General features: G+C 41.2%; 1 protein-coding gene and 1 pseudogene across 15 annotated transcripts in view; both read right to left on the reverse strand.

Annotated features, from left to right (window-relative positions):
* glcci1a (glucocorticoid induced 1a) overlaps nucleotides 1–26,416 on the reverse strand; it is a 94,328-nt gene that overhangs the window by 9,328 nt on the left and 58,584 nt on the right. For all 15 annotated transcript variants that reach the window (XM_061841908.1, XM_061841339.1, XM_061841505.1 and 12 more), the window contains 3 exons: nucleotides 12,924–13,077; nucleotides 10,976–11,128; nucleotides 1,128–1,338 (listed from right to left, as the gene is read on the reverse strand). In XM_061841908.1, coding sequence (XP_061697892.1) covers nucleotides 1,128–1,338; nucleotides 10,976–11,119 — 355 coding nt within the window. In that variant the 5' untranslated portion in view covers nucleotides 11,120–11,128; nucleotides 12,924–13,077. The remainder of the gene's footprint in view (nucleotides 1–1,127; nucleotides 1,339–10,975; nucleotides 11,129–12,923; nucleotides 13,078–26,416) is intronic.
* On the reverse strand, nucleotides 14,305–14,423 carry LOC133504333 (5S ribosomal RNA; annotated as a pseudogene).

The raw sequence follows: 26,416 nt of genomic DNA on the forward strand, positions 1-26,416 counted from the left end.
GCCACAGACTTTCTAAAAAGTTAAATTTTTAACTTGTCAGTCCACAGAATGTTTCTCCAAAAGTTTGGAGGATCATCAAGCTGTTTTGGGGAAAATGGGAGATAAGCCTTTGTATTCTTTGCTGACAGCAGAAGTTTTCACCTGGGAACTCGTCCATGCAATTTTTTACATCTATCTGATGATAGCATTATGAACACTGACCTTAACTGGGGCCAAAAAGGCATGCAGGTCTTTAGATGTTGTTCGAGGTTCTTGAGTGATCTCCTGGATGAATCGTCATCTCACTCTTGGAGTGATTTTTGTTGGTCGTCAACTCCTGGGAAGGTTTAGCATTGTTCACAGTTTTCTACATTTGTGGATGATGGCTCTTATAGTGGTTCGCTGGAGCCCCAAACCCTTGGAAATGGCTTGATAACATTTTCCGGACTGATGGATTTTAATAACTTTTTTTCTCATTTCTTCCTGAATTTGTTTGGCTCGTAACATGATGCATTGGTTCGAAAGATCTTGTAGCCTACTTCACATTTTCTAGCAGATTCTATTTAAGTGATTTTTTGGGAGTGGGTTGTGAGGGTCAGAAAGGTTTGAATTTTTTGGACTGGTTATCGTTTGAAAACTGCATTTTTCATTTCCGTGGGTTGTCTCAGTGATATTAAAATTGGTTTGATGATTTGAAATATGTGTGTCATACCTCAGCTACATACAGTCTTGTGCATTTCTTTGGTGAGTAGCCACGATGTAGTTAAGATCTCTTTTATAGATTAGCTGTGAAATTTTGTGCCCAGACCAGACATTTGCTCACAGACTGCATCTTCCAGGGGTTTGACCTCTAAATCTCAAAATCCTAGTGACGAATCTTCTGTGTTCATAGTACTAGCTGGTTAGTGTATGGTGGACATAGATTATTTAATTAAAATAAACAAATACTACACATAAGTGCCTTATTGATTTTTTTCTAAAAAGTCAAGTTTCAACAAAATAAAACCTATTCTTAAGACAGTCATCAAGAATCTAGGCAGCCTGCTCCAAGGCAGACCAGACGTAACTAATCTGAATGTCCGAACATGTAACAGACAAATTGACGCACACAACACTATGCTATCTGAGTTATGAAAGATGTTTTCAACCTTTATCTGGATCCTCGAGTAAATCCTCAGTGGAGTAAGGACTGCTCTCATGTGATCCTGATGGACAAGCGGGTGAGGGGCATGGTGACAGGCTTGAGCAACTGCTGGACCGCCCAGGAGCTGAGGGAATTTGGATGTCAGTGCCTCTGGAGCTGCTGCTACGCTGCTGGGGTGGAAAAGGTGCCCGGCGACCATCAGGAACCTCGAGGGACTGCATTTCATGTGCAGGAAAGCAGAAACATAAATATTTGTTAAACAATTTTGAAACAGAAAAAAAATATTTTTCCCCCTTTGGAGAAGAAATTTCTAAAGGTAAAATTCCTTTTCAATGCTACTCTTATTTGTACTTACCTACCTACAGTGCCTTGTAAGAGAGCTCAGGTTGGGGGCGCATATTACAGTAATATACAGTGCCTTGAGAAAGTATTCGCCCCCCTTGAAGTTTTCAACCTTTCTCCACAATTCAGGCTTCAAACAAAGATATAAGATTAATATTTTTTGTCAAGAATCAACAACAGGTGGGACACAATCGTGAAGTGAAATGAAATTTATTGGATATTTTAATCTTTTTAAACAAATAAAAACCTGGAAAGTGGAGCATGCAATATTATTCGGTCCCCTTGCATTAATACTTTGCAGCGCCACCTTTTGCTGGAATTACAGCTGCAAGTTGCTTGGGGTATGTCTCTATCAGTTTTGCACATCGAGAGACTTGAAATTCTTGCCCATTTTCCTTGCAAAACAGCTTGAGCTCAGTGAGGTTGGATGGAACGCATTTGTGAACAGCAGTCTTCAGCTCTGCCCACTGATTCTCGATTGGATTCAAGTCTGGACTTTGACTTGGCTATTCTAACACCTGGATACGTTTATTTGTGAACTATTCCATTATTGATTTGCCTTTGTGTTTTGGATCATTTTCCTGTTGGAAGATAAATCTCTGTCCCAGTCTCGGGTCTTTTGCATATTCCAACAGGTTTTCTTCCAGAATGGTCCTGTATTTGGCTCCATTCATCTTCCTATTAATTTTAACGATCTTCCCTGTCCCTGCTGAAGAAAAGGAGGCCCAAACCATGAGCCTACCACCACCATGTTTGACAGTGGGGATGGTGTGTTCAGGGTGATGAGCTGTGTTGCTTTTACGCCAAACATCGTTTTGCATTGTGGCCAAAAAGTTCGAGTTTTGTTTCATCTGATCAGAGCACCTTCTTCGACGTTTGGTGTGTCTCCCAGATTGCCTGTGGCAAACTTTAAATAAAACTTTTTATGGATATCTTTGAGAAATGTCTTTCTTCTTGCCACTTTTCCATAAAGGCCAGATTTGTGCAGTGTACGACTGATTGTTGTCCTAAGGACAGACTCTCCCACCTCAGCTGTAGATCTCTGCAGTTCATCCAGAGTGATCATGGCCTCTTGGCTGCATCTCTGATCAGTCTTCTCCTTGTTGGAGGGGAAAGTTTAGAGCGACGGCCGGGTCTTGGTAGATTTGTAGTGGTCTGGTACTACTTCCATTTCAATATGATTGCTTGCACAGTACTCCTTGAGATGTTCCGGACTGCGTTTGCTGGAGTGAAAGTAAAGGGACCGAATAATTTTTGCACGCCCCACTTTTCAGTTTTTTATTTGTTAAAAAGTGTAAAATATTCAATAAATTCCATTCCACTTCACAATTGTGTACAACTTGTTGTTGATTCTTGAAAAAAATTGCAATTTTATATATCTTTATGTTTGAAGCCTTACGTGGCAAAAGGTTGAAAAGTTTATGGGGGCCAAATACTTTCTCAAGGCACTGTATATTACAGTAATATGCGCCCCCAACCTGAGCTCTCTTACCTCGGAGGAGGAGCTTCGCATTTTACGATTGTTAGTGTAGCATATTTGATGCTACTGCACCAAAAATTAGAAATGACTGCCCGTGAGTTTGTCTCTTAAACTAAGAAAAAAAAGTCGACTACAGCGACAAGTTGTGCAGCCGCTTTTAAAAGAAACGTGTCATTGCTGACACGAGAAACCTGGAAGCAGCGCAGCAGTCCAAAACAACGAGAGCTCAATTGTTTCAGGTCGTTATCAAAACGTGAGCTCAAACTATGTAGTAATGATTACATTAAAAAAACAGGAGAGCGCACACAATTGAAATGCTCACTTTTTTTCTAAATGTGCCCATTATGTTTGTTTCTACGTAGTTTGAGCTCATGTTGTTTTGATAGCCACTAGACGCCGTAGGAAAGTTGCTACAGATTGTAGCCGAATCGAGGGCAAGTGGGTGCGCTGCTGAACCAAAACTCTTGGGATTCAAAACATATTTCCTCACAAACGCCATGGATGCCACAGAGGACGACAGAAGACGGAATGTTCATGATGCAATACAGGAGACACCGGAAATGGACCAAGTCATCAATGTTGAGTACAACAATGATGCACCAAAGGTCGCTACGATGGATATTTTTCAGATTGAAGAGGAGTCAGATGCTTCTTTTGAAGTCTTGGCCAAGGAAGTGTAATGTATAAGATAAACTGCACGATGCACAAATGTTTTATGCACAAATATTTATGCAAAAAAAAGTTAACGTTAACACTGTTGAATAGTTAATTTAAGACTGTAATATGTTTTCTCAACAGTATTGATAAAATGTTATGCCATCATTGAACATTTCTTTTAGTTGGTTGAGGGATTCTGTTCTGACAATTACAGGAACCAGGACAAGCGTGTCCTGTGGCCTGTCCAGAATCAGCACATGCATAATTCTTCTTCTTATTTTCCTTTTGGCTTGTCCTGTTACGGGTTGCCACAGCGTGTCATCTTTTTCCATGTAAGCCTATCTTGTGCATCTTCCTCTTGAACACCCACTGTCCTCATGTCTTCCCTCACAACATCCATCAACCTTCTCTTGGGTCTTCCTCTCACTCTATTGACTTGCAGCTCCACCCTCAGCACCCTTCTTCCAATATACTCACTCTCTCGCCTCTGGACATGTCCAAACCATCAAAGTTTGCTCTCTCAAACCTTGTCTCTAAAACATCCAACTTTGGCTGTCCCTCTAATGAGCTAATTTCTAATACTATACATCCTGCTCACTCCAAGTGAGAACCTGAACATCTTAATTTCTGCCACCTCCAGTTCTGCTTCCTGTTGTCTCTTCAGTGCCACTATCTCTAATTCATACAGCAGGCCAAACTCACCGCTGTTTTATAAACTTTTCCCTTCATCCTAGCAGAAACTCTTCTGTCACATAACACACCAGGCACCTTCCCCCAGGTGTTCCAACCTGCTTGGACCAGTTTCTTCACTTCCTTACTACACTCACCATTGCTCTGGATTGTTGACACAAAATATTTCAAGTCGTCCACCCTTGCTCTCTCTTCTCCTTGTAGCCTCAGTCTTCCCCCTTCACTCCTCTCATTCATGCAGACATATTCTGTTTTACGTTGGCTAATTTTCATTCCTCTGCTTTCCAGTGCATGACTCAATCTTTCTAATTGTTCCTCCACCTGCTCATGCTTAGAACGGATTAGGCCATTTACATGTAGAAAGTGCTACTGATGATAAAATTCATATTATAAAATGACTTCCAGAACGGGTAAATTATGTAAAGTAGAGGTAGCACTGTATAGTGTAACTTAAACAAGTAGATTTAATTGTATCATGCATATCATACAGATGTTCATCATAGGGTGTTTTGGAGCTGTGTTTTATCTGGTGCCGCCCCTAGGTCCTGCTTGCCATACGTGACGGACGCTAACGGCCTTGAAGCCCGAGACAATTTAGCTTCAAGGATCATTGGGACACACAAACCCCTCGACGATGATAAAGCATGACTAACTCGTCTTTGCTCCATGTTGCCCAGACTATGTCGCTAACTAAAGCAGCAGTGGTGGACGCTTTCATAATAAAACATTGACGGGCTGCATAAGTACTGTAACATTTGTAATTATGGTGGTGGTGGTGTAAGGTAAACTAGGAAAAGAGAGTGTGGCGGAGCAATGGTCATTGTTAGAGAAAGTTCCGTGTGCTGCCAAAGAGAAACCAGTGCCTTTTCATTTTTTACAGTTTGTATGTGAATTGTGCCATTGGATGTAACAACCAGTCATCCCTCACTCATTGAATCACATTGCAAAATGCCACAAACTGAATAGCTGTATGTTATACTTTCAATTTGCATTGGATTATATGTTTTTGTGCGTAATGCAGAATATCTGCGAGACTACATCAGCGGTGCACGATTGCTGTAATCACGCAGTTTAGAGGGGACATTGGCTGACGTCTTTTTTTTTTTTTTTTTTTTTTGGCACGCTGTCCCGGGATCGACCAAGACGACGCATTGAAGACCCCTGGTCTATCGTGTATAATACTAGTACTGATTGGGCCAATAGGATGTGGCAACAACAACGTGAGGCAGAAAACTGACAGCACATTGCAGTGCAATTGTGAGCTGTTCAGGAATTGAATAACCTAATTGCAAGAGGGAACAAGCTGTTGGAATGCCTGCTAGTTTGGTTTAGAATGATTGGTAGCGGCTACCCGGTGGAAGGAGCTGGAAGAGCTGGTGGCCAGGATGTGGAGGTTCCTGCCCAATCTTGTCCTAGTTCAGGTGGCAGGCAAGTCCTCAAGGGTGGGTAGGGTGGTGCTGACAATCCTGTCAGTAGTTTTGATTGTCCATCGCAGTCGTAGTTTGTCCTTTTTTATGGCAGCCGCAAACCAGACTGTGGTGGAGGTAGACAGTATTGATTGGAGGATCGCTGTGCAGAACTGTCTCAAATGCAACCTTATGGAGACATAAACCAGTGCAATCTGTAGGCCGGTCGCAAGCCCAGAAAAATGCAGATGGTTGCGTCAGGTAAGGCATCAGGCGTAAAACTGTGCCAAACAAATATGAGCGTTCATCTAAAGGACCCCATACCAGATCAGTCGTGGATTGGGTTAACAACGTCTGCCCCCGGCGCCGTTAACCTGCAGGGCGTCGGTGGAAATTCAGCTACTGTGGGTCGAAAACAAAGAAGAGGGGGAAAGCAGATTCATCGGCAGAAGAAGAAGAGGAATGCCCAAAGCCTACAACAGAGTGTAGGGACAACGAAAGGAAAACCTCAGGTGTTGGTTGACATGATGATTAGGAGAAAGGTTGATATATGTGCATCCAAGAGAACCGGTGAAAAGGTAGTAAAGCTAGACATTTAGGAGCAGGGTTTAAATTATTTTACCGTGGAGTCGATGGGAAGAGAAATGGACTAGGCATTATTGTAAAGGAATAGTTGGCTAAAAATGTCTTGGCCAAAAAAAAAAGTATCAGATGGAGTGATAAGGCTGAAATTTGATATTGAGGGTGTTATGTATATGTGGTAAACGGCTCTGCCCCACAGGTAGGATATGACCTAGAGTTGAAATAGAAATTTCGGAAGGAACTAGATGAAGTACTTCTGAGCATCCCAGACAGAGAGAGAGAGAGTGGTGATTGTTGCAGATTGTAATGGATATGGTGAAGGAAACAGGGACGAAAAAGTGATGGATAAGTACAGCATCCAGGAAAAGAACTTTGAGGGACAGATTCTAGTGGACTTTGCAAAAAAGATGGAAATGTTATCAGTGAACACTTTTTTCCCCCAGAAGAGGCAGGAACATAGAGTGACCTACAAGAGCAGAGGTAGAAGCACACAGGTGGGTTATGTTTTGTGCAGAAGATGTAATCTGAACGAGATTACTAACTGTAAGGTAGTGGAAGGGGAGCGTTTAGCTCGACAGCATAAAATGGTGGTGTGTAGGATTACTCTGGTGGTGGGTAGGATGATTAAGAATACAAAGGTAGAGCAGAGAACCACGTGGTGGAAGTTGAGAAATGAAGAATGTTGTGTGGCCTTTTGGAAAGAGGTGAGACAGACACTCGATGGACAGAAGGAGCTCCCAGAAGACTGGACGACTACAGCCAAGGTGATCAGAGAGACAGGCAGGAGAGTACTTGGTGTGTCTTTAGGTAGGAATGGGGAGAAGGAGACTTGGTGATGGAACCCCAAAATACAGGAAGTCATAAAATAGAATATATGTGCGTGAATGAGAGGGGTGAAGAGGGAAGAGTGAGGCTCCAGGGAGAGGAAATAGTGAGGGTGGACAAATTCAAATACCAACAATCCAGAGCTATAGTGAGTGTGATGATGATGTGAAGAAACGTGTCCAAGCAGGTTGGAACAACTGTCAGAAGGTGTCTGGTGTGTTATGTGACAGAAGATTCTCTGCTAGGATGAAGGGCAAAGATGAAGGGCAAAGTTTATAAAACAGTGGTGAGGCCAGCCATGATGTACAGATTAGAGACGGTGGGACTGAAGAGACAACAGGAAACAGAACCGGAGGTAGCAGAAATTAAGATGTTGAGGTTCTCACTCTGAGTGAGCAGGTTGAATAGGATTTAGTATTAGAAATGAGCTAATTAAAGGCACAGCCAAAGTTGGATGTTTTGGAGACAAGATTCCAGAGAGCAGACTTCGATGGTTTGGAAATGTCCAGAGGCGAGAGAGTGAGTATATTGGTAGAAGGGTGCTGAGGATGGCGCGAAAAGAGCGAGAGGAAGACCAAAGAAAATGTTGATGGATGTTGTGAACTGGAGATGGTAGAAATGAAGATGTGACACACTGTGGCTACCCTTAACGGGATAAGCTGAAAGGAAAAGAAGGAGGAGTGTAGAACTGTCTCAGCAGATCCTGTGGCAGGCCATGCTTCCTCAGAAGCTGCATAAGTACATCCTCTGGTGGCTTTTTTTGATAATGGAGTTGATGTTTGTCTCCCACTTCAAGTCATGTGAGGCTGTAATTCCCAAGAACTTGAAGGTTTTTACAGTTTAAAAAAAGACATTTGGAGAGCGTGAGGGGCAGCTGTGGTGAAGGATACCTCCTGAAGTCCACAATAATTTCTCCAGCCTTTGTGTGTTCAGCTCCAGGTTGTGTTCCGCACACCAAAGCGCCAGCCTCTTCACCTCCTGTTAATATGCAGACTCGTCGCCATCTCTGAAGAGCCGGATTACCGTGGTGTGATCTGCAAACTTTAGGACTTTGAATGCCAGGTGCCTTGAGGTTAAGTCTTTCTTGTAGAGTGAGAACCATTGTAATCCATGCCAAACTGATTTGGAGTGATTGGCATCAAGATATTTTTACACTTTTGCTGCATAATTCCTCTTTGCAATGTTAATTTCTCTAGTCAGCTGGTTTTTAGTGTGATTGGAGAGGTCCCTATCCACACTACGATATGAGACCTCTTTCATCTGGCAGAGTTGCCAAAGTCTGGCTGTAAACCACGGCATATTGAACGTGTGCAAAGTTTTTGTTGGTACACACACCTCCTCACAGAAACTGACAAAACCTGTTAGAATAGCTGGGAATTAATCTCAGATGCCCGCTGACTCTGCACTCTGTGGAGTCAAAGCAGATTTGAAGTGCTAAATTTTGCCTCATTGGTCCACTTTTTAATTGATTTTACCAAAGGCTTTGCGCACTTAAGTACTTGCCTGTATGTGGGTACTTAATAGATTTAGCATTGATCAGAGGAGCCGAGGAAAGCATGGGGAATAGCGCGATATGAGTGTTTAATTGTAGTATAGCAGTGGTCTCGACTGTTATTTTCCTTCGGACATTTTACGTGCTGGTTATATTTGGGGAATTCGTGGTTAAGTATAGCTGTGTTAAAATCTCTCTGAGGGGTGATTCTGGGTGTTTTTTCACCCCAATCTCATTTACCTGTTCGGTAAACGTTTGCAGTGCTGCATTCATGCTAGCTTGGAGCAAAATGTAAACACCTACGAGAATCTTCTTCTTCTTCTTCTTCTTTTCCTTTCGGCTTGTCCCGTTAGGGGTCGCCACAGCGTGTCATCTTTTGCCATCTTAGCCTATCTCCTGCATCTTCCTCTCTAACCCCAACTGCCCTCATGTCTTCCCTCACCACATCCATAAACCTTCTCTTTGGTCTTCCTCTCGCTCTTTTGCCTGGGAGCTCCATCCTCAGCATCCTTCTACCAATATACTCACTCTCTCGCCTCTGAACATGTCCAAACCATCGAAGTCTGCTCTCTCGAATCTTGTCTCCAAAACATCCAGCTTTGGCTGTCCCTCTAATGAGCTCATTTCTAATCCTATCCAACCTGGTCACTCCGAGCGAGAACCTCAACATCTTCATTTCTGCCACCTCCAGTTCAGCTTCCTGTTGTTTCTTCAGTGCCACCGTCTCTAATCCGTACATCATGGCCGGCCTCACCACTGTTTTGTAAACTTTGCCCTTCATCCTAGCAGACACTCTTCTGTCACATAACACACCAGACACCTTTCGGCAGCTGTTCCAACCTGCTTGGACCCGTTTCTTCACTTCCTGACCACACTCTCCATTGCTCTGTATTGTTGACCCCAAGTATTTGAAGTCGTCCACCCTCGCTATCTCTTCTCCCTGTAGTCTCACTCTTCCCCCTCTACTTTTTCTCATTCACGCACATATATTCTGTTTTACTTCGGCTAATCTTCATTCCTCTCCTTTCCAGTGCATGTCTCCATCTTTCCAATTGCTCCTCTGCATGCTCCCTGCTTTCACTGCATATGACAATATCATCTGCGAACATCATGGTCCAAGGGGATTCCAGTCTAACCTCATCTGTCAGCCTATCCATTACCACTGCAAACAGGAAGGGGCTCAGAGCTGATCCCTGATGCAGTCCCACCTCCACCTTAAATTCCTCTGTCACACCTAAGGCACACCTCACCATTGTTCTGCTGCCATCATACATGTCCTGTACTATTTTAACATACTTCTCTGCCACACCAGACTTACGCATGCAGTACCACAGTTCCTCTCTTGGTACTCTGTCATAGGTTTTCTCTAGATCCACAAAGACACAATGTAGCTCCTTCTGACCTTCTCTGTACTTTTCCACGAGCATCCTCAAGGCAAATAATGCATCTGTGGTACTCTTTCTTTTGCACTAGCTTCATAATGGGAACCGCCTGGTGAAGATGAAAGCTGGGTCGCGTAGAGGCTGTCAGGTACACGTCCACAAAACCAACTCAGGCTCTTTCCCTGCCAAAGAGGTGACATTCCATGTCCCTAGAGCTAGTTTCTGTAGCCGGGGTTCGGATCGCCAAGGTCCCCGGCTTTGGCCACCGCTGCAGCTGTAAAGTTTTGGCCTCACTGATCTGAGGACCAAGGTTCAGTCCTAGCCCTCCCTGTGTGGAGTTTGCATGTTCTCTCCGTGCCTGTGTGGGTTTTCTCCAGGCACTTTGATTTCCTCCGGGCACTTTAGTTTCCTCCCACACCCCCAAAACATCCATTAATTGGAGTCTAAATTGCCCCTAGGTGTAATTGTGACAGCAAGTGTTGTACGTCTCCATGTGCCCTGTGATTGGCTGGCAACCAGTTCAGGGTGTACCCCACCACCTGCCCACTGACAGCTGGGAAAGGCTCCAGCACTCCCGCGATCGTTGTGAGGATAAGTGTCTGACAAGATGGATGGATGGATGTTTTTTGTTATTTTTAGCCCCCCCATTTTAAATGTTCTCTTTGTATTCAAATCCTTTTAATCATGTAAAGCACATTGATTGATTAACGTGTATGACATGAGCTATAGAAATAAATTTGCTTTTGCTTAATAAGGCTGCTTTAATTTCAATGAATCACAAAAACAATGCATTAAGAACAAATGACATTTCATCTCACTTCTCCATCCCAGAACGATTTAATTCCTGAAGAAAAAAAAAAGACTTGACCAAAGGTAAAATGTTGGTTCAACAGTCTGAAAGAACCTCAACATTATACTAACTAAGCATACTTCTACAACTGAACTAGACAAATAACAGACATAACGGATAATTGAAGAATTACGACTGAGCCTTACCTTTAACTCCTCCTTCTCCCCATTGTCTTTGATAAAGACCTTCTCTAACTCATGGTTGATTCCCTCCATGCTGCTGGGTACCCGAGAGATTGAGGGCTTTGACACCGTTATGTTGGACAGTGGCATCTGGGCTGATTTAGACATGGAAATGCGCTGCAGCGCACAGAGATAGAGTCAGACTTTAAAAGACCATAATGAACTAACATTTATACCTAGTTACTATTCTGTATTGACTCGGAATGAAGTGGATGTAAGGTTCTAAATTTGAAATTTGATGAGATGAGAACACTCTGTGAAGACAGCAACTGAAAATATGTGTAGTATTTGTACTTGCGGAAACTATAAAGTATATACTATCATTTATATGTTGCAAAAACCTGCTCAGACCTAATCTGCAAACTAGAAAAAAAATTCAGATACAGTATGCAATTCAATATAGATTTGTGATACTTTAGAAAAGTACAGATGTGCAACAGTGACAGCCTTAGCAGTGTCGGCAGCACAAAGCATGATGGTGCATGCTGGTGCTTCCTAGAATTCACTGAAATGCTATTTTTTATTTTAACTACAGGGTCAGAAAAAAAACAAGCTGAATGTTACTCTTTACTTGAATTTGTTCCATATTGCTGTGTTTCCGTTAACTATACGGTATGTCAGAATACTATTGTATTTGTGATTTCCTTTCGCACTCACTGTATCTTATGTATTAAAACATTGGCATTCTAATCAGTTTCATTGCATTACTCAACAATTTAGTGACTTACCAAATGCATGAGTTAAAATTACTAGCTTTTGAGGTTTCATTTCATTAAAAGTACCGTATTTTCACGACTGGCTAAGAGAGATGTCAATCTTTAACCATGACACACATCCTGTCTCTTGGTATGTGTGGCACAATAGAGCAGCTCACCCACTGGCGAGCACGGACCATCTTCCTGCCATCACATCCCTCCATTGGGTCAGCGTGGCGTCAATTTTTGGGTGGGGGGACGTCAATCTTTACCCGTGACATACTTCCCGTATTAACCACCAAATTGTCAAACGGTTGCATACTCTCGATTACTTCTTCGTAGATTTATTCATCTTTTTTCCCCATGGACACCAAGAATTTGATGGTCAGTGCCATCATGCTGCTGCCAAGTGGTCTCATGCTGTTGCCGCTTGACTCAAGAGGTTCGAAACTAAAGAGGACATCAACAACTTTGTTCACCATGAGGCTCTTTCGACGGAGAAGTGAGGACATCGACAAGTTGGTTCACTACGAGGATCTTGTGTTAATTCGGAAAATGTGTGAACTAGGTGGGTGATCCCTCACTTTGATAACGTTTGCCTTCCAAATTTCCGCAAGATTATTATCAGCTGTCAAAAGCAAACATCCTTGGTTTGGTACTTCAGGAAACATTGAAAGTTATTTGTTTTAAATTTATATCTTATGGAATTTATTCATTTTCGTGGAATTATGTTGTGTGCGTGCCTTCGCCTCTGAAGACTCCACGATACCTTTTTGCTCGCAACGCACTCAACACCAAAGGTAAATGAACATCATTTTCTTATTATTCTTTATATCATGTACATTTTGAATGGTTATTTTTAAGGTAAATTAATGTAATTTTGTATTATTGTTTACATTATGTACACTTTGAATGCTTATTTTTGGCTACATAGGGGAGGGGGGACTTGGAACGGATTAGGCTATTTACATGTAAAATGCGTTTCTACTTATGAAAGTGTCACGTTACGAAACGACTTCTGGAATGGATTAATTTTTTTAGTTGGGGCACCACTGTTTGTTTTAAGGTACCGTATGTTTTATCAACCATGCGCCTTATGTTTGTGTTGAATGTGTCAATGTTTTATCATTAAAATATATTATCTAATTAACAGTCTCACAGTAAAGCACAATTTTAAAGACACTATCAAGTGGCAAAAGACCAAGTCAATTTATTACCTGATTGTAGCTGGTTCTTGTGTGGTGTTTAAGAAATGGTGTTCTTCTCTTTCACAGCTTTGGTTGCACTGGAGCTGTTTCCAGAGGTTTTCAGTGTTTTGGAATCACATTCATCAGGGACGATTCTTGGAATTGAACTTCTGGTGTGCTGAGCCTTTATTCAGATAATTAATGAAAGAAAACATTACAATTTGTATATTAATGAATAATAATCCTTAAATAAAAAGGTAAAATATTTCCAAACCATTTTATTTTTACAGAAGGTAGTCAATTGAATTTGTTGTAGGCATTTACTGCACATTTGCATGTACACTTCCTAAACCTCATTTCAGAATAGAAGGCCATTTATTGTCATTATACATCGTACAATGAGAGCTTCTTCTGCTTCAGTGCATAAAGAGCAAGGTAAATATAAATACATGAAAATAAAAAAGATGAGTAAAATGGAAAGCATAAAAACTTTCACAAGAAATCAGCGTGCATTCACATTTTCATTAATAGCATGGCTTGAGGAACAATGAGAGCTCAGGGTGCCGATGGCTCTCTGGGTGCGGGAAAAAAAAAAAAAAAAAAGTTTTTCACTCTGTTGGTCCATCCTTTTGTGGATCTGTACCGCCTTCCAGATGGCAGGAGCTCAAACAGTTGAGAACCGGATGTGTAGAAGAGGAAGGGGAGAGGACAGTCAACGATCTTTTGTGCTGCTTTAATTGTCCTCCGAAGCCTTTCTATTCCATTTTAATTCAATGGAATAAAATGCTGAACAAATACATTTGACCACAACCCAAAGAAATCATATTTACAATTAAGCACACAAGTATAATTGAGTCAACTGAAAGACTAATTATATTTGACTTATTCATCAAGAAATTATCGTGTGCTTTTGTATTTTTGGTGGTTTTTTTTGTGAAATAATTTGAAAATGCATGGATAATTGTAATTTTTCTATTTAAAATGTTTTCAATAAACAGCTTCAATCAACTGTGTCAACCATTATAGAAGCGAGATTTTCATAGTTACAAATATATGACATTTACTTTCACTCCTGAAGAGTAAAAAAAGGTTTCAGTTCATAAATGCTTTGCTTTATTACAATAATTTCGGTTTATGAGAGAGGACAGATTTGAGTGTAAAAAGGTGAATTTGTTATTCTTGTAAAAAAATGTAAAATGTTTAGCTCACTGATCTTTTGCTTTCAACCAACTGCCTTTCCATTTTTCATCCTCTTTAGTGCCTTTCTAACTTTCTTCTTCTTTTGCTTTCGGCTTGTCCCATTAGGCATCGCCACAGCGTGTCATCTCAGATGCACGCATATTTGTCTGGCACAGTTTAGCGCCGGAGGCCCTTCCTGACGCAACCCCTCTGCATTTTACCCGGGGAGGGAAGCTTACAGCACTTGGTATTCTCAGGCGGTCTCCCATCCAAGTAATAACCAGGGCCGAACCCGCTTAGCTTCTGAGATCTGACGAGATTGGGCGTTCTCAGGGTAGCATGGCCGTAAGCTTTAGCTCACTGAAACTGAAGTTAAAACAGTTTTAGAAAGATTTTTAAAATATTGACATGCTCTCATCTTAAGACAGATGGTCAAATACATTTGTTTAACATACAATATACTGTACACGTGACTAAAAGTGATAGTACACCTTGTTAATGAAAGAAAAATCCATAGTGATTGCAGAAATGGAGTCTGACAAAAGTAATAAGAATGGAATGAAATTCAACCAATGAAACCCTCTCAGTGCTTTTGAATTGTAGTTCAACAGAATTATTTTTTTCAAATACAATCTCATGAAAGAAACCTTTTTTGTTTCTTTGAGCATACTGTGACAACTACATGATCTTCTGAATACAAAAAACAGGGTGGCGCCTCTTGAGTAGATCGAAAAGTCAGTTATTACAAAAATAATTTCCCAGTTCACAAGACTATATCAACAGTAGATTTGTTCTTTTTTCATTAGCTTTGTTGGGATTGGTAACTTGTAAGAGAACCACACATCTGTGCAGCGACGTCAAATGTCAACGAGTTGATCAGCCGTGGAACTTGAGCTCTCCTGCTGAGCTGCCGCTGAAGAGGGGAAAAAATTATTCCCCCACTTCAACAAAGGATTTACTGGATTTGATTTGATCCAGATGAGTGTCCTTCTGAATGACTGAATGACCAATCTCACTTGAGATTTTTAGCTAGGAGCTCACCAAAATCAGTTTGGAATTCACGCAGCAGCAATTGAAAGATTTTAGATAAGATAATTAGATAATACCGTGCTTTGGTCAAACATGTCTACTTATGCGGGCCTACAAACGTCCAGTTTAGAATATAGCAGTACGGTGGCACAGCTGTACAGTGTTGGCCTTCCAATTCTGAGGACTGGGGATCAAATCCTGGTGTGGAGCTTGCATGTTCTCCGCAGTTTTGTGAGTTTTCTCGGGCACTCCAGTTTTCTTCCACATTCCTAAAACATGCATTAATTGGAAACTAGATGTGATTGTGAGTGCGGCTGTTGTGTGTCTCCATATGCCATGGGATTGGCTGGCAACCAGTTTTGGGTTCCTCTGGCATCCCAGAAAATGCTCCAGAAGACCTGAAGTTCAGGTTAAAAAAAAAAAAAAAAGTATAATGTGTGAAGTTAAGATACAGTCTACAAGATTACATTTAGTGTCCACGGACTGGGATGGATGGAACACGACCACATCCCATCATTGCAGAGTTTGAACACAGAAAGTGTTTGTAAAATCCAGGGATTGGATCTTGAAGGGACTTTTGTTTGGAATGAACGACCAGTTCTAGTCACTTACATTTGAAAAATGTATGAGTGTGTCCAGTCATGCCCGCAGACATACACTGAAGAAAATAAATATTTGAACACCCTGCTATATTGGAAGTTCTCCCACTTGAAAATAATGGAGGGGTCTGAAATGTTCATCGTACGTGCATGTCCACTGTGAGATTATCTAAAAAGAAAAATCCAGAAATCCCAATGTATGATTTTATAACAATGTGTGATACAGCTCCAAATAAGTATTTGAACACCTGAGTAAACCAATGTTAATATTTAGTACAGAAGCCTTTGTTTACAATTACAGAGGTCAAACATTTCCTGTAGTTGTTCCCCAGGTTTGCACACACTCCATGAGGGATTTTGGCCCATACCTCCACACAGATCTTCTCTAGATCAGACTGCTTTCTGGGCTGTCGCTGAGAAACATGGAGTTTCAGCTCCCTCCAAAGATTTTCGATTGGGTTTATGTCTGGAGACTAGCGAGGCCACGCCAGAACCTTGATAAGCTGCTTACGGAGCCACTCCTTGGTTTTCCTGGCTGTGTGCTTCGGGTCATTGTCATGTTGAAAAACCCAGCCACAACCCATCTTCAATGCTCTGACTGAGGGAAAGAGGTTCTTCCCCAAAATCTCACAATACGTGGCTGCGGTCATACTCTCGTTAATACAGTGCAGTCGTCCTGTCCCATGTGCAGGAAAAATACCCCAAAAGCATGATTCTACCAAACCCATGCTTCACAGTAGGGATGGTGTTCTTGGGAGGGAACTCATCCTTGGTCTTCCTCCAAACACGGTTAGTGGAATTATGACCAAAAAGTTCCATTTTAGTCTTATCTGAGCACAAAACTTTCTGCCATGACTCCTCTGTATCATCTAAATCGTCATTGATGAATTTAAGACGGGCTTTGACGTGCTGGTTTAAGCAGGGGAACCTTCCATGCCATGCATGATTTGAAACCATGACATCTTAGTTTATTACCAACAGTCACCTTGGAAATGGTGGTCCCAGCTCTTTTCAGGTCATAGACCAAGTCCTGTTGTGTAGTCCTGGGCTGATTCCTCACCTTTCTAAGGATCATTGTGACCTCACGAGGTGATATTTGCATGAGGCTCCACTCCGATTGAGATTGACAGTTGCTCCAACAGTAGACCTTTTTTCACCATGCTGCTTGGTAATTTCTTCATAGCCCTTTCCAGCCATGTGGAGTTGTAAAATTTTGTCTCTGGTGTATTTGGACAGCTCATTGGTTTTGGCCATGTTACAAGGTTGAGTCTTAATGATTGTATGAGGTGGACAGGCGTCTTTCTGCAGCAAACGACCTCACACAGGTGCATGTGATTCAGGATAATACATGGAGTGGAGGAGGACTTTGAAAGGCAAACTAATAGGTCTTTGAGGGTCAGAATTCTAACTGATAGCCGTTCAAATAGTTATTTCCAGCTGTATCAAAAATCAATCATTAAAAAAAAAAAAAATCACACATTGTGATTTGTGGATTTTTCTTTTTAGATTATATCTCTCCCAGTGGACATGAACCTAATTTGAAAATTTCAGACCACTTCATGATTTCCAAGCGGGTGAATTTGGAATATAGCAGTTCAAATACTTGTTTTCCTCACTGTGAAGTTACGGGTGTGGTCCACCAGTCATGCCCGCAGATATGTTGCAGGTGTGTGTTCTGTTTGTAATTATGAGTGTACCCCTTTAAGAGCGGAGGGGGGCAGTGTCAGGTAAACTAGGAAGTAGAAGTAGGCTGAGCAGCATCTCACTGTTAGAGACTGTGTGCTTCTGTGTTTAAAAAAAAAAAAAATGTCAGTCTGTTGTTCATGTGCACTGAGAGTGTGTGACAAGTACGCAGTGGCGCAGCTTAGTGAACATTGGTCAAGACTGCACAAAAAAAGAAGTCTTTCAATATATACATATGTATTTGTACTCATAAATTTTATGCGTGTGATTTTTCGTGCTCAACTGTGCAGATTTGCGAGAGTGATGACGCCCTGGCGCATACCCTCCCGTCAAATCATAGTGACTGCAATTCCCCAAGAAAATCAACAAGAGGCGTAAAACTTTTTACAGATTGATTAAGAATTTGCAAGACGAAGGTAAATTAGTATTAGTATTACTAGAGTATTAGTATAACATTACTCACTCTCTCACCAAACCATCAAAGTCTGCTCTTCCGAAACTTGTCTCCAAAACATCCAACTTCGGCTGTCCCTCTAATGAGCTAATTTCTAATCCTATCCAACCTGCTCCAGCCTATGGAGAACCTCAACATCTTATCCATCCAGCTCTGCTTCTTGTTGTCTCTTCAGTACCACCGTCTCTAATCCATAAATCATGACTAGCCTCAACACCGTTTTTATAAACTTTGGCCTTCATCCTAGCAGAGGCTCTTGTGTTACATAACACTTAAGACAGCTTCAGCCAGCTGTTCCAACCTGCTTGGACCAGCTCTTCAATTTCTTAACAGACTCACCATTGCTCTGGATTGTTGACCCTAATTTGAAGTCGTCCACCCTCGTTATCGTTTCTCCCTGAAGCCTCACTTTTCCCCGTCCACCCCTCTCATTCACACACACATTGTTTTGCTTTGGATAATATTCATTCCTCTCCTTTCCAGTGCATGCCTCCATCTTTCAAACTGTTCCTCCACTTGCTCCCTGCTTTCAATTCAGATCATCTGCAAACATCATGGTCCAAGGGAATTCCCTAGAAGTCTAACTTCATCTGTCAGCCTATCATTTACCACACCAAACAGGAAGGGGCTCAGAGATGAGCCTTTTTGCAAACCCACCTCCATCTTAAATTCTTCTGTCACACCTACGGCACACCTCACCACTGTTTGCTGCCCTCATACATGTACTCTATTATTCTAACATATTTCTTCATCACACCAGACTTACGCATGCTGTAGCACAGTTCCTCTCCTGGTACTCTGTCATAGGCTTTCTCTAGAACTACAAAGACACAATGTCCTCAATGCAAATAATGCATCTGTGGTACTCTTTCTAGGCATGAAATCATACAGTTGCCCGCAGATACTTCTGTCCTGAGTCTTGCCTCCACTATTGGCTAGGATCAACAATCTTATTTTTTTTTTTTTTTTGGAAGTCAATCTTTACCTGTGATGCACTTCCGGTATCTTTGTCACCAAATCCATCATATCCTCGTGCATACTCATACTGTACAACTGCTTTGTGAATTTATTCAGCTTTTTCACCATTGGCCCCAAGTAATTAATGGCCAGTGCCAGTGAGAAGACGACAAGAGTTGTTTTGTCCATCAAAACAAAAAAACAAGAAATCATCGAGAAATATGAAAAACATGCATATACATGGCCTCATGCTGCTGTTGCTCCTCCACGTGAATTGGACAGTTTCTAAGTGACGGTTGAACCTGAAGTTGAGAAAATTGTTTCGCTGGGAGCGGCTGATGAGATCAATGAGTTGGTTCAGGAGCGTCACGAGGATCTTTCAACGGAGAACCGAAAGGCTGGAGGCGATGCAACACACGACAATGCAGGAGCAGTTTCCGGTGAAGAGTAGGAAGCAGCCATTATTATGTCAGCCAGAATATAAGTTTTGACGAAATTCCATGACATTTCCGAATTATTCAAAAGAATCATCCGGAAAATGTGTTACCACTAGTCAGGCTATCGCTCACTTCGATTTCGTTTGCCTTTCACATTTCCGACAGACTATTAAAAGCAGTCAAAGGCGAACATCCTTGGATTGGTACTTCACAAAACATTGAAAGTTAATGTTCATTTGTTATGAATTCAGAGTTTGTCGAATTTATTAATTTTAGTGGAATTAAGTTGTGACCATGCCTCCTACTCTGTCCTACACGATGCCTCATCATGCACCCTTCTCTTCGGATCGTTGCTCAATCCAAAGGTAAGCGATTATGTTTTATTATTCTTTACATCATGTACACTTTGAATGGTTATTTTTTTAAAAGGTAAATTAAAATATTTTGGTATTATTCTTTAAATTATATACACTTTGAATGCCTATTTTTGGCGGCAGGGGGGAGGGTCAGGGGGCTTGGAACTAATTAGGCTATTTACATGTAAAATGCATTCCCGTTACTAAATGACTTCAGGGACTGATTCATTTTGAAAGTAGAGGTACCACTGTACATCATTACTGGGAAGAATATATTATCTTCAGTGATTCCATTTACTATTATTTAGTATAATTTAGTTTATTTTATCAGTTAAATTGTTTAAAACCTTAGACTGAGCTGTAATTTTTAGAAAAAAAAAATAGAATCAGTCCATCCACTCTTCAGAAAAGCAAACAGGAGAGAGGCTTAAATTCTCCCAACTTTATACACCATTTAGCAAACCAATTACAATATCAGCAAATCGTTGCAGCACAATGAGGAGTGCGTTTCTTGGCTAGAATTGGACCAAATAGACTGTAACAACATCAAACTTCCAAAATTTATGTCCACTAAAGTGGAAGAGTCCTGAGCACTATGGAGGTTTTTGTCCAGGATATCCCTGTACTTTGTCACATTCATCATTTCTTAGATTGCAACTAGTCATCTTGTCCTGACAACTGAACAACACTCCCAGTGACTGGTGACTTTCGAGAACTTTTGCCCATCATCCCACTGCATATCAGCCACACCATCTTTAGGTTCTTCTTTAGATCTCTCACCAAGTCTCTTCACAAATTCCTCAGTTTGGCCAGACAGCCACAAGATGGGTTCTAGTCTTTCCGAACATCATTTAAAATGCCACTGACACCAAAAACATGAAATTTAGTACGTTGTTTACACCAAGGAAATAAAAATAAATAAATAAAAAAATCGGCTGGAATGATATCATTCGTTTGTTCATAGCATGTCAAAATGTTCCCATATAAAGATTTTTTTTCATCTCACGCCATGAAAAATCTGCGAACTGTGTGGGGTTGAAGAAGCAGCCGGAAGCTGCAGAGTCGGGTGAATTTACCTCTTGCACAGGTGAGAAATCTGTTATTGCCAAAATGCTGGCTTGTTGTGTTGCTGGATTTTGCCTGAATACTCAAGAGGACGGATACACTCTTTACACGTTACTAAAAGACCCGATTCGTCGTAAAAAATGGATTGCACAGGTGCAAAGGACAAGAGCTTTGTGGGTTCCAAATGACAGGTGTGTATAGAGCTAGAAAAAATAAATAAGAGTGGGGGGGACTAAGTTGGCTCACAATTTATAGTATATGTTACGTGTGAACTTTGAATAAATCCCCTTGGTCAAACCAGGAAAATATAACAAAGCATTTGTATTATGTTTAAGACAATTTAACACACACAATACAACACTAAACAATAACAAATCAACACAAAATTGAAAGACAGTTTAGTAGCATGTAGCACGAGCTAACTAGCCAAACGACATATAGTCACCAAAGTCGAACGAATGTTCTAAATAGACAAATGTTATTTCCAGCGAATGTTCAAAGTTGGCGAATGTTCCGGATATGTCCAAAAGACGAAAGGGAGAAGACAGTGTGGTGTCCGTGGATGTGTTCAAAAGCAACAGTGATAGTAAAAAAGGTCCGTCAACAGCCATCCTCCCGAACATTACAGACATCTGCGTCCGACGACGTAATGGACTCCTTCTCTAACAACGTAATAAAAGATCCGCGTCATAATTCTTCTTTTCCTTTGAGCTTGTGCCGTTTTAGGGGTCGCCAAAGCGTGTCATCTTTTTCCATCTTAGCCCATCTTCTGCATCTTTCTCGCCAACACCAACTGCCCTCGTATTTTCCCTCACGACATCCATCAACCTTCTCTTTGGTCATCCTCTCGCTCTTTTTCCTGCCAGCTCCAGCCTAAGCTCCCTTCTACAAATATACTCAATCTTTCACCTCTGGAATGTCCAAACCATCGAAGTCTGCTCTCTCCAGCCTTGTTTCCAAAACATCCAACTTTGGTTGTCCCTCTCATGAGTTCAATTTTAATAATATCCAACCTGCTCACTCCTTGGAAGAACCTCAACATCTTCATTTCTGCTGCCTGCCTCTACTTCTTCTTCCTGTTGTTTCTTCAGAGCCACCGTCTCTAATCCTACATCATGGCTGGCCTCACCACTGTTTTATAAACTTAGCCTTTCATCCTAGCGGAGACTCTTTTGTCACATAGAACACCAGACACCTTCCGCCAACACTTCCATCCCGCCAACCTGTAGAGATCCTTTTGTCCTTCTTTCATGTCTAACCTGGTGTACATGTCATATGCCTCTTGTTTAGCTTTTGCCACCTCTATCTTTGCCCTACATTGCATTTCAATGTGTTCCTTTCGCCTCTCTTCAGTCCTCTCAGTGTCCCACTTCTTCTTCCCTAATCTCTTTCCTTGTATGACTTCCTGTATTTTGGCGTTCCACCACCAAGTCTCCTTCTCCCATTTCCTACCAGAAGACACCGCAAGAACCAAAGCAAAGCAAATTTAATTGCATTTAATACACGAGGTAACTCAATGTGCTTTACATGATTAAAAGCATTAGAAAAAGAGATAAAACATTTAAAACAGGTTAAAAACAATAAAAATGACATATATTTTTTAAAAAAAGAGTTAAAAACTACATACAGTACAAGTAATATGCACAAAAAGTGCATATATTCTAAAAAGGAAAAAAAAAAGTTTTTAACCTGGATTTAAAAACATTCACACTTGGGGCTGACCTCACCTGTGTTGGCAATTTATTCAATTTGTGTGGAGCATAATAGCTAAATGCTGATTCACCATGTTTGCTTTGGACTCTGCGCTCCACCATTTGATCTGAGTCAGTTGATCTCAGAGCTCGACAGGGTTTGTATTCCGTAAGCATTTCTTTCATATATTAAGGGCTGGAATCATTTAGTGAGTTATAGACCAGTAGCAGAACTTTAAAATCTATTCTAAAGCTGACTGGAAGTCAGTGCAAGGACTTTAGGATTGGAGTTATATGATCTGACTGCTTTGTTTTGGTCAGAAAGCGAGCTGCAGCATTCTGAATGAGCTGCAATTGTTTAATACTCTTTTTTGGGAGTCCAGTCAGAAGACCATTACAGTAGTCAGGTCTACTCAAGATAAAAGCATGGATGAACCTTTCCTGGTCTGCTTGAGACATACAAGACTTCACTCTAGATATGTTCTTCAGATGGTGGAAAGCAGTTTTTGTGATTGATTTGATATGATTGCTGAAAGTCAGGTCGGAATCAATCAGAACACCAAGGTTTTGGACATAGTCTTTGGTTTTTAAAGATAGAGAGTCCAGGAATTTACTCACAGCAATTCCCTTTCCTTTATTGCCAAAAACAATTGTCTTGGTTTTGTTGTGACTTAGTTGAAGAAAATTTTGGCTCATCTAGTTATCTGATTTAGACAGTGGCACAATACGTCAATTGAACTGTAGTCATCTGGAGACACTGCTAAATATAACTGTGTATCATCTGCATAGCTATGGTAGTCAAAATTAAAGTTTTGAAGAATTTGACTCAAGGGCAAAGTTTACAGCCTGAACAGGAAAGATGACCAAGCTTCTCACCCTATCTTTCAGGGAGAGCCCGGACACCCAGCGGAGGAAAATCATTTCGGTTGCTTGCATTCAGGATATTGTTCTTTCAGTCACAATCCACAGCTCGTGGCCATAGGTGAGGGTAGGAATGTAGATCAACTGGTAAATTGAGAGCTTCCCCTTTCAATTTAGCTCCCCACAACGTTACCACCGTTACCGTTACCACAACGGACCAATACAAAGTCCGCATCACTGCAGACACTGTACCGATCTGCCTGTTGGATCTCCCGCTCAATTCTTCACTCCCTTGTGAACAAGACCCAAAAACACTTGAACTCCTCCACTTGGGGCAGGATCTCATTTACCGACCAGGAGAGGGCAGGCCACCCTTTTCCAACTGAGGACCATGGTTTCAGATTTGGAGGTGCTGAGTCTCATCCCAGCCACTTCATACTCTGTTACAAACTGGTCCAGTAAGCATTGGAGATCACAGCTTGATGGAGCCAATAGAACCATATCATCTGCAAAGAGCAGAGATGCAATGATGAGGCTACCAAACCGGACACCCTCTACGCCTTGGCTGCACTTAGAAATTCTGTCCAAAAAAAGTTACGAACAAAAATGGTGACAAAGGGTAGCCTTTGCAGAGTCAAACTCTCACTGGAAACAAGTCAGATTTATTGCCGGCAATGCATAAAAAAACTGACACCGGTTGTATAGGGACCGATCAGCCCATACCAGGAGGTTCGTTACTCCATAATCCCTTTTTGAATTGAGTTGCAATGTTCATTGCAATTTGACAGGTGTTGAGGAATCAATTGTTCAAAGCGTCACTATGACTATATAGAGATCGTGCACGTACATCATAAAATCATTTTTGATAATGTTGCTATATTGCCGGTCAAACAAAGCATTGTTGAAAGTTAATTCCGTTGAGCCGAAACAAAAATATCTTATGGCATGACACCCAGAGTTTTGTCTGATACAGTTAAACATTAACAAGGTGAGATGATAAACAAAGGCACGTAGAAAAACTAAAGACACATGGAATAGAGGATCCGAATTTAATGCCCAAGTCAATGTTTTCGCCGATACAAAATATGACTGTTAATTCGCTTCCCTGTCTTGGACAACTTGATATAGACATGTATCTGTTGAAGAAATCGTTGAGATTCATACAGAAGAAATGGAAAGCGTATAAAAGTTCGGACGCATACAAATACTTCGTTGCTGGATCTGTTCTCAATCAGGAATAAATACCACATAGTGATGGACCCACAGATTTTTTCAATACAAATATCAATATTTAAATAAATGACCTCTGGTTTTACACAACCTTGCATTCATCAACTATGATTAAAAAACCTTTAGGAAAGGGAGTCGTCTCCTGTTGCTGCCACAAGTTAACCTCCATAAACCCCTCTGTGACAGACGGTTTATTTTTTTTCAAATACGCATTGTTTTCAAAGGAGTCAACTTGGTGTTCTCTTCTTGATAATTTGAGATTGAGAAGAATAATTTCTACCTAAATTAGAAGATCGCTACACAGGTGCGTGTATTTCGTTGGGCACCATCCATTCCGTTCATTTGCCGAAATCCATTGATCTTTTCTGGTCTTTTCAGATGGTATTCTACAGAATTATATATCTGAATAACTGTCATGTCTATTCTAACAACCAACAGCACAACAGGTCTCGGGCATTGTGAAAAATCAGCTCCGGTTCAAGGACTCCAGTAGTGCCAAACAGCTTTGTTTGACTCGCAGTATGCCGCCGTAAAAACGATGACGTCACGAGCACGATCTCTTTATACAAATTCAAGTAACTTTGTCAGATGTTATAAATGCAGTGCCGTGAAAAAGTATTTCACCCTTCTGTCTTTTGTGGACTTGGAGAAATGGTTTGAATGTGTCCCTTGGGGATTCCTGTGAGAGGTTCTTCAGGAGTGGATGGATGGATAAAAACTAAAAGGCAAAAAACTAAAACAGGGTGAGCCCGATCTGTGAAAAAAACTAAACTTTCAGACAAGCTCGTCGAAGACCTGAGAGAAAGTGGAAAAAAGACAAATTACAAGTTTCTTGGGAGACTCCTGATGTCATCATCAATCCAGAGTGAAAAAATGTTGCAGGCAATGATTCGCCCTTGGTGTTCACTGTCAAATGTCTGGAAATGTAGTGGACTGTTAGATTTAGATGCAGACAGGGAAAGTAGCTTTCTGATAAGACTATGCTTAGGGCAAGTTACTGAGAACTGTGTGTCACCTTTGGTCTCATCTGTCCGAGTTGGTCAAGGGGAGAATGTCAGTTTACGGTCCTGAGCTGGTTCATCCCATGACAAGACTCAAGCAGAGTGCAATTTGGCGGAAGCCCAACAAAAGAACGGCCTCATACGGCCCACAGCACGGCCCTCCACACACAGCACTAGTAGGCCCCACTCCCCATACTTCTCACAACACCTACTGCAGTGACACTGTCACTGGGAAGTGTCGCCTTTGTCCTCCTGGCCATGTAGCCTCATGGACAGCAAAGCACTGCTAAACCAGTTTTGAGGAGGTTGAGGCTGGGAGGGCAATACAAATGGTGCAAGATGCTTTCATTGTGGAAAGAAGGGACATTGGCTTAACGTCAGAAAAGAGGCACTGATAACACTGCTTTGCTTATGCTAGTTATCTAATTTACATCACCACCAAACATTAAAAAATACATGGACTTCATGTATGTAACTGTGAGGTATAATTGATAGAGGCCTTTGAATTTGAAATTTGTCCTCACGTTCTGCATAAAGCAATCAGAATAAACAGCATAATATTTGTATCTCGAAGTGCTGTGTTTTGGTATTTTGTTGGAGTAGTTTTATGTTGTGAAAAAAAACATGGATAAAGATAAAGGGAAAATTGAAGTACTTGAAATGTAGAATATTTTCAATTGTCCAAGGATCTATTCGCCAAATTAAACATTGAATCTGTTTTGCCTGGAACCGAAGCTGTAGCAGGGGGGAACTACTTGAACAAATCTATAGTAGATTGGTGATAGTGTACCGTGGGAAGGGGTCCAAGAGAAGGTGATAGACGAATCACCAGAAATAGACGATTAAAAAAAAAAAAAAATGAGGGTTTCAAAAAATTATTCAGTTGTGAATATTTCATCTGGGAAAAAGAAAAAAATAATATTTTAAATGCCTATTTTAGTGCCTGATGACAGCTGGGATTGGCTCCAGCACTACTGGGAC

This window comes from Syngnathoides biaculeatus, chromosome 1 (assembly GCF_019802595.1).
Source record: "Syngnathoides biaculeatus isolate LvHL_M chromosome 1, ASM1980259v1, whole genome shotgun sequence".
Classification (NCBI taxonomy): Eukaryota; Metazoa; Chordata; class Actinopteri; order Syngnathiformes; family Syngnathidae; genus Syngnathoides; species Syngnathoides biaculeatus.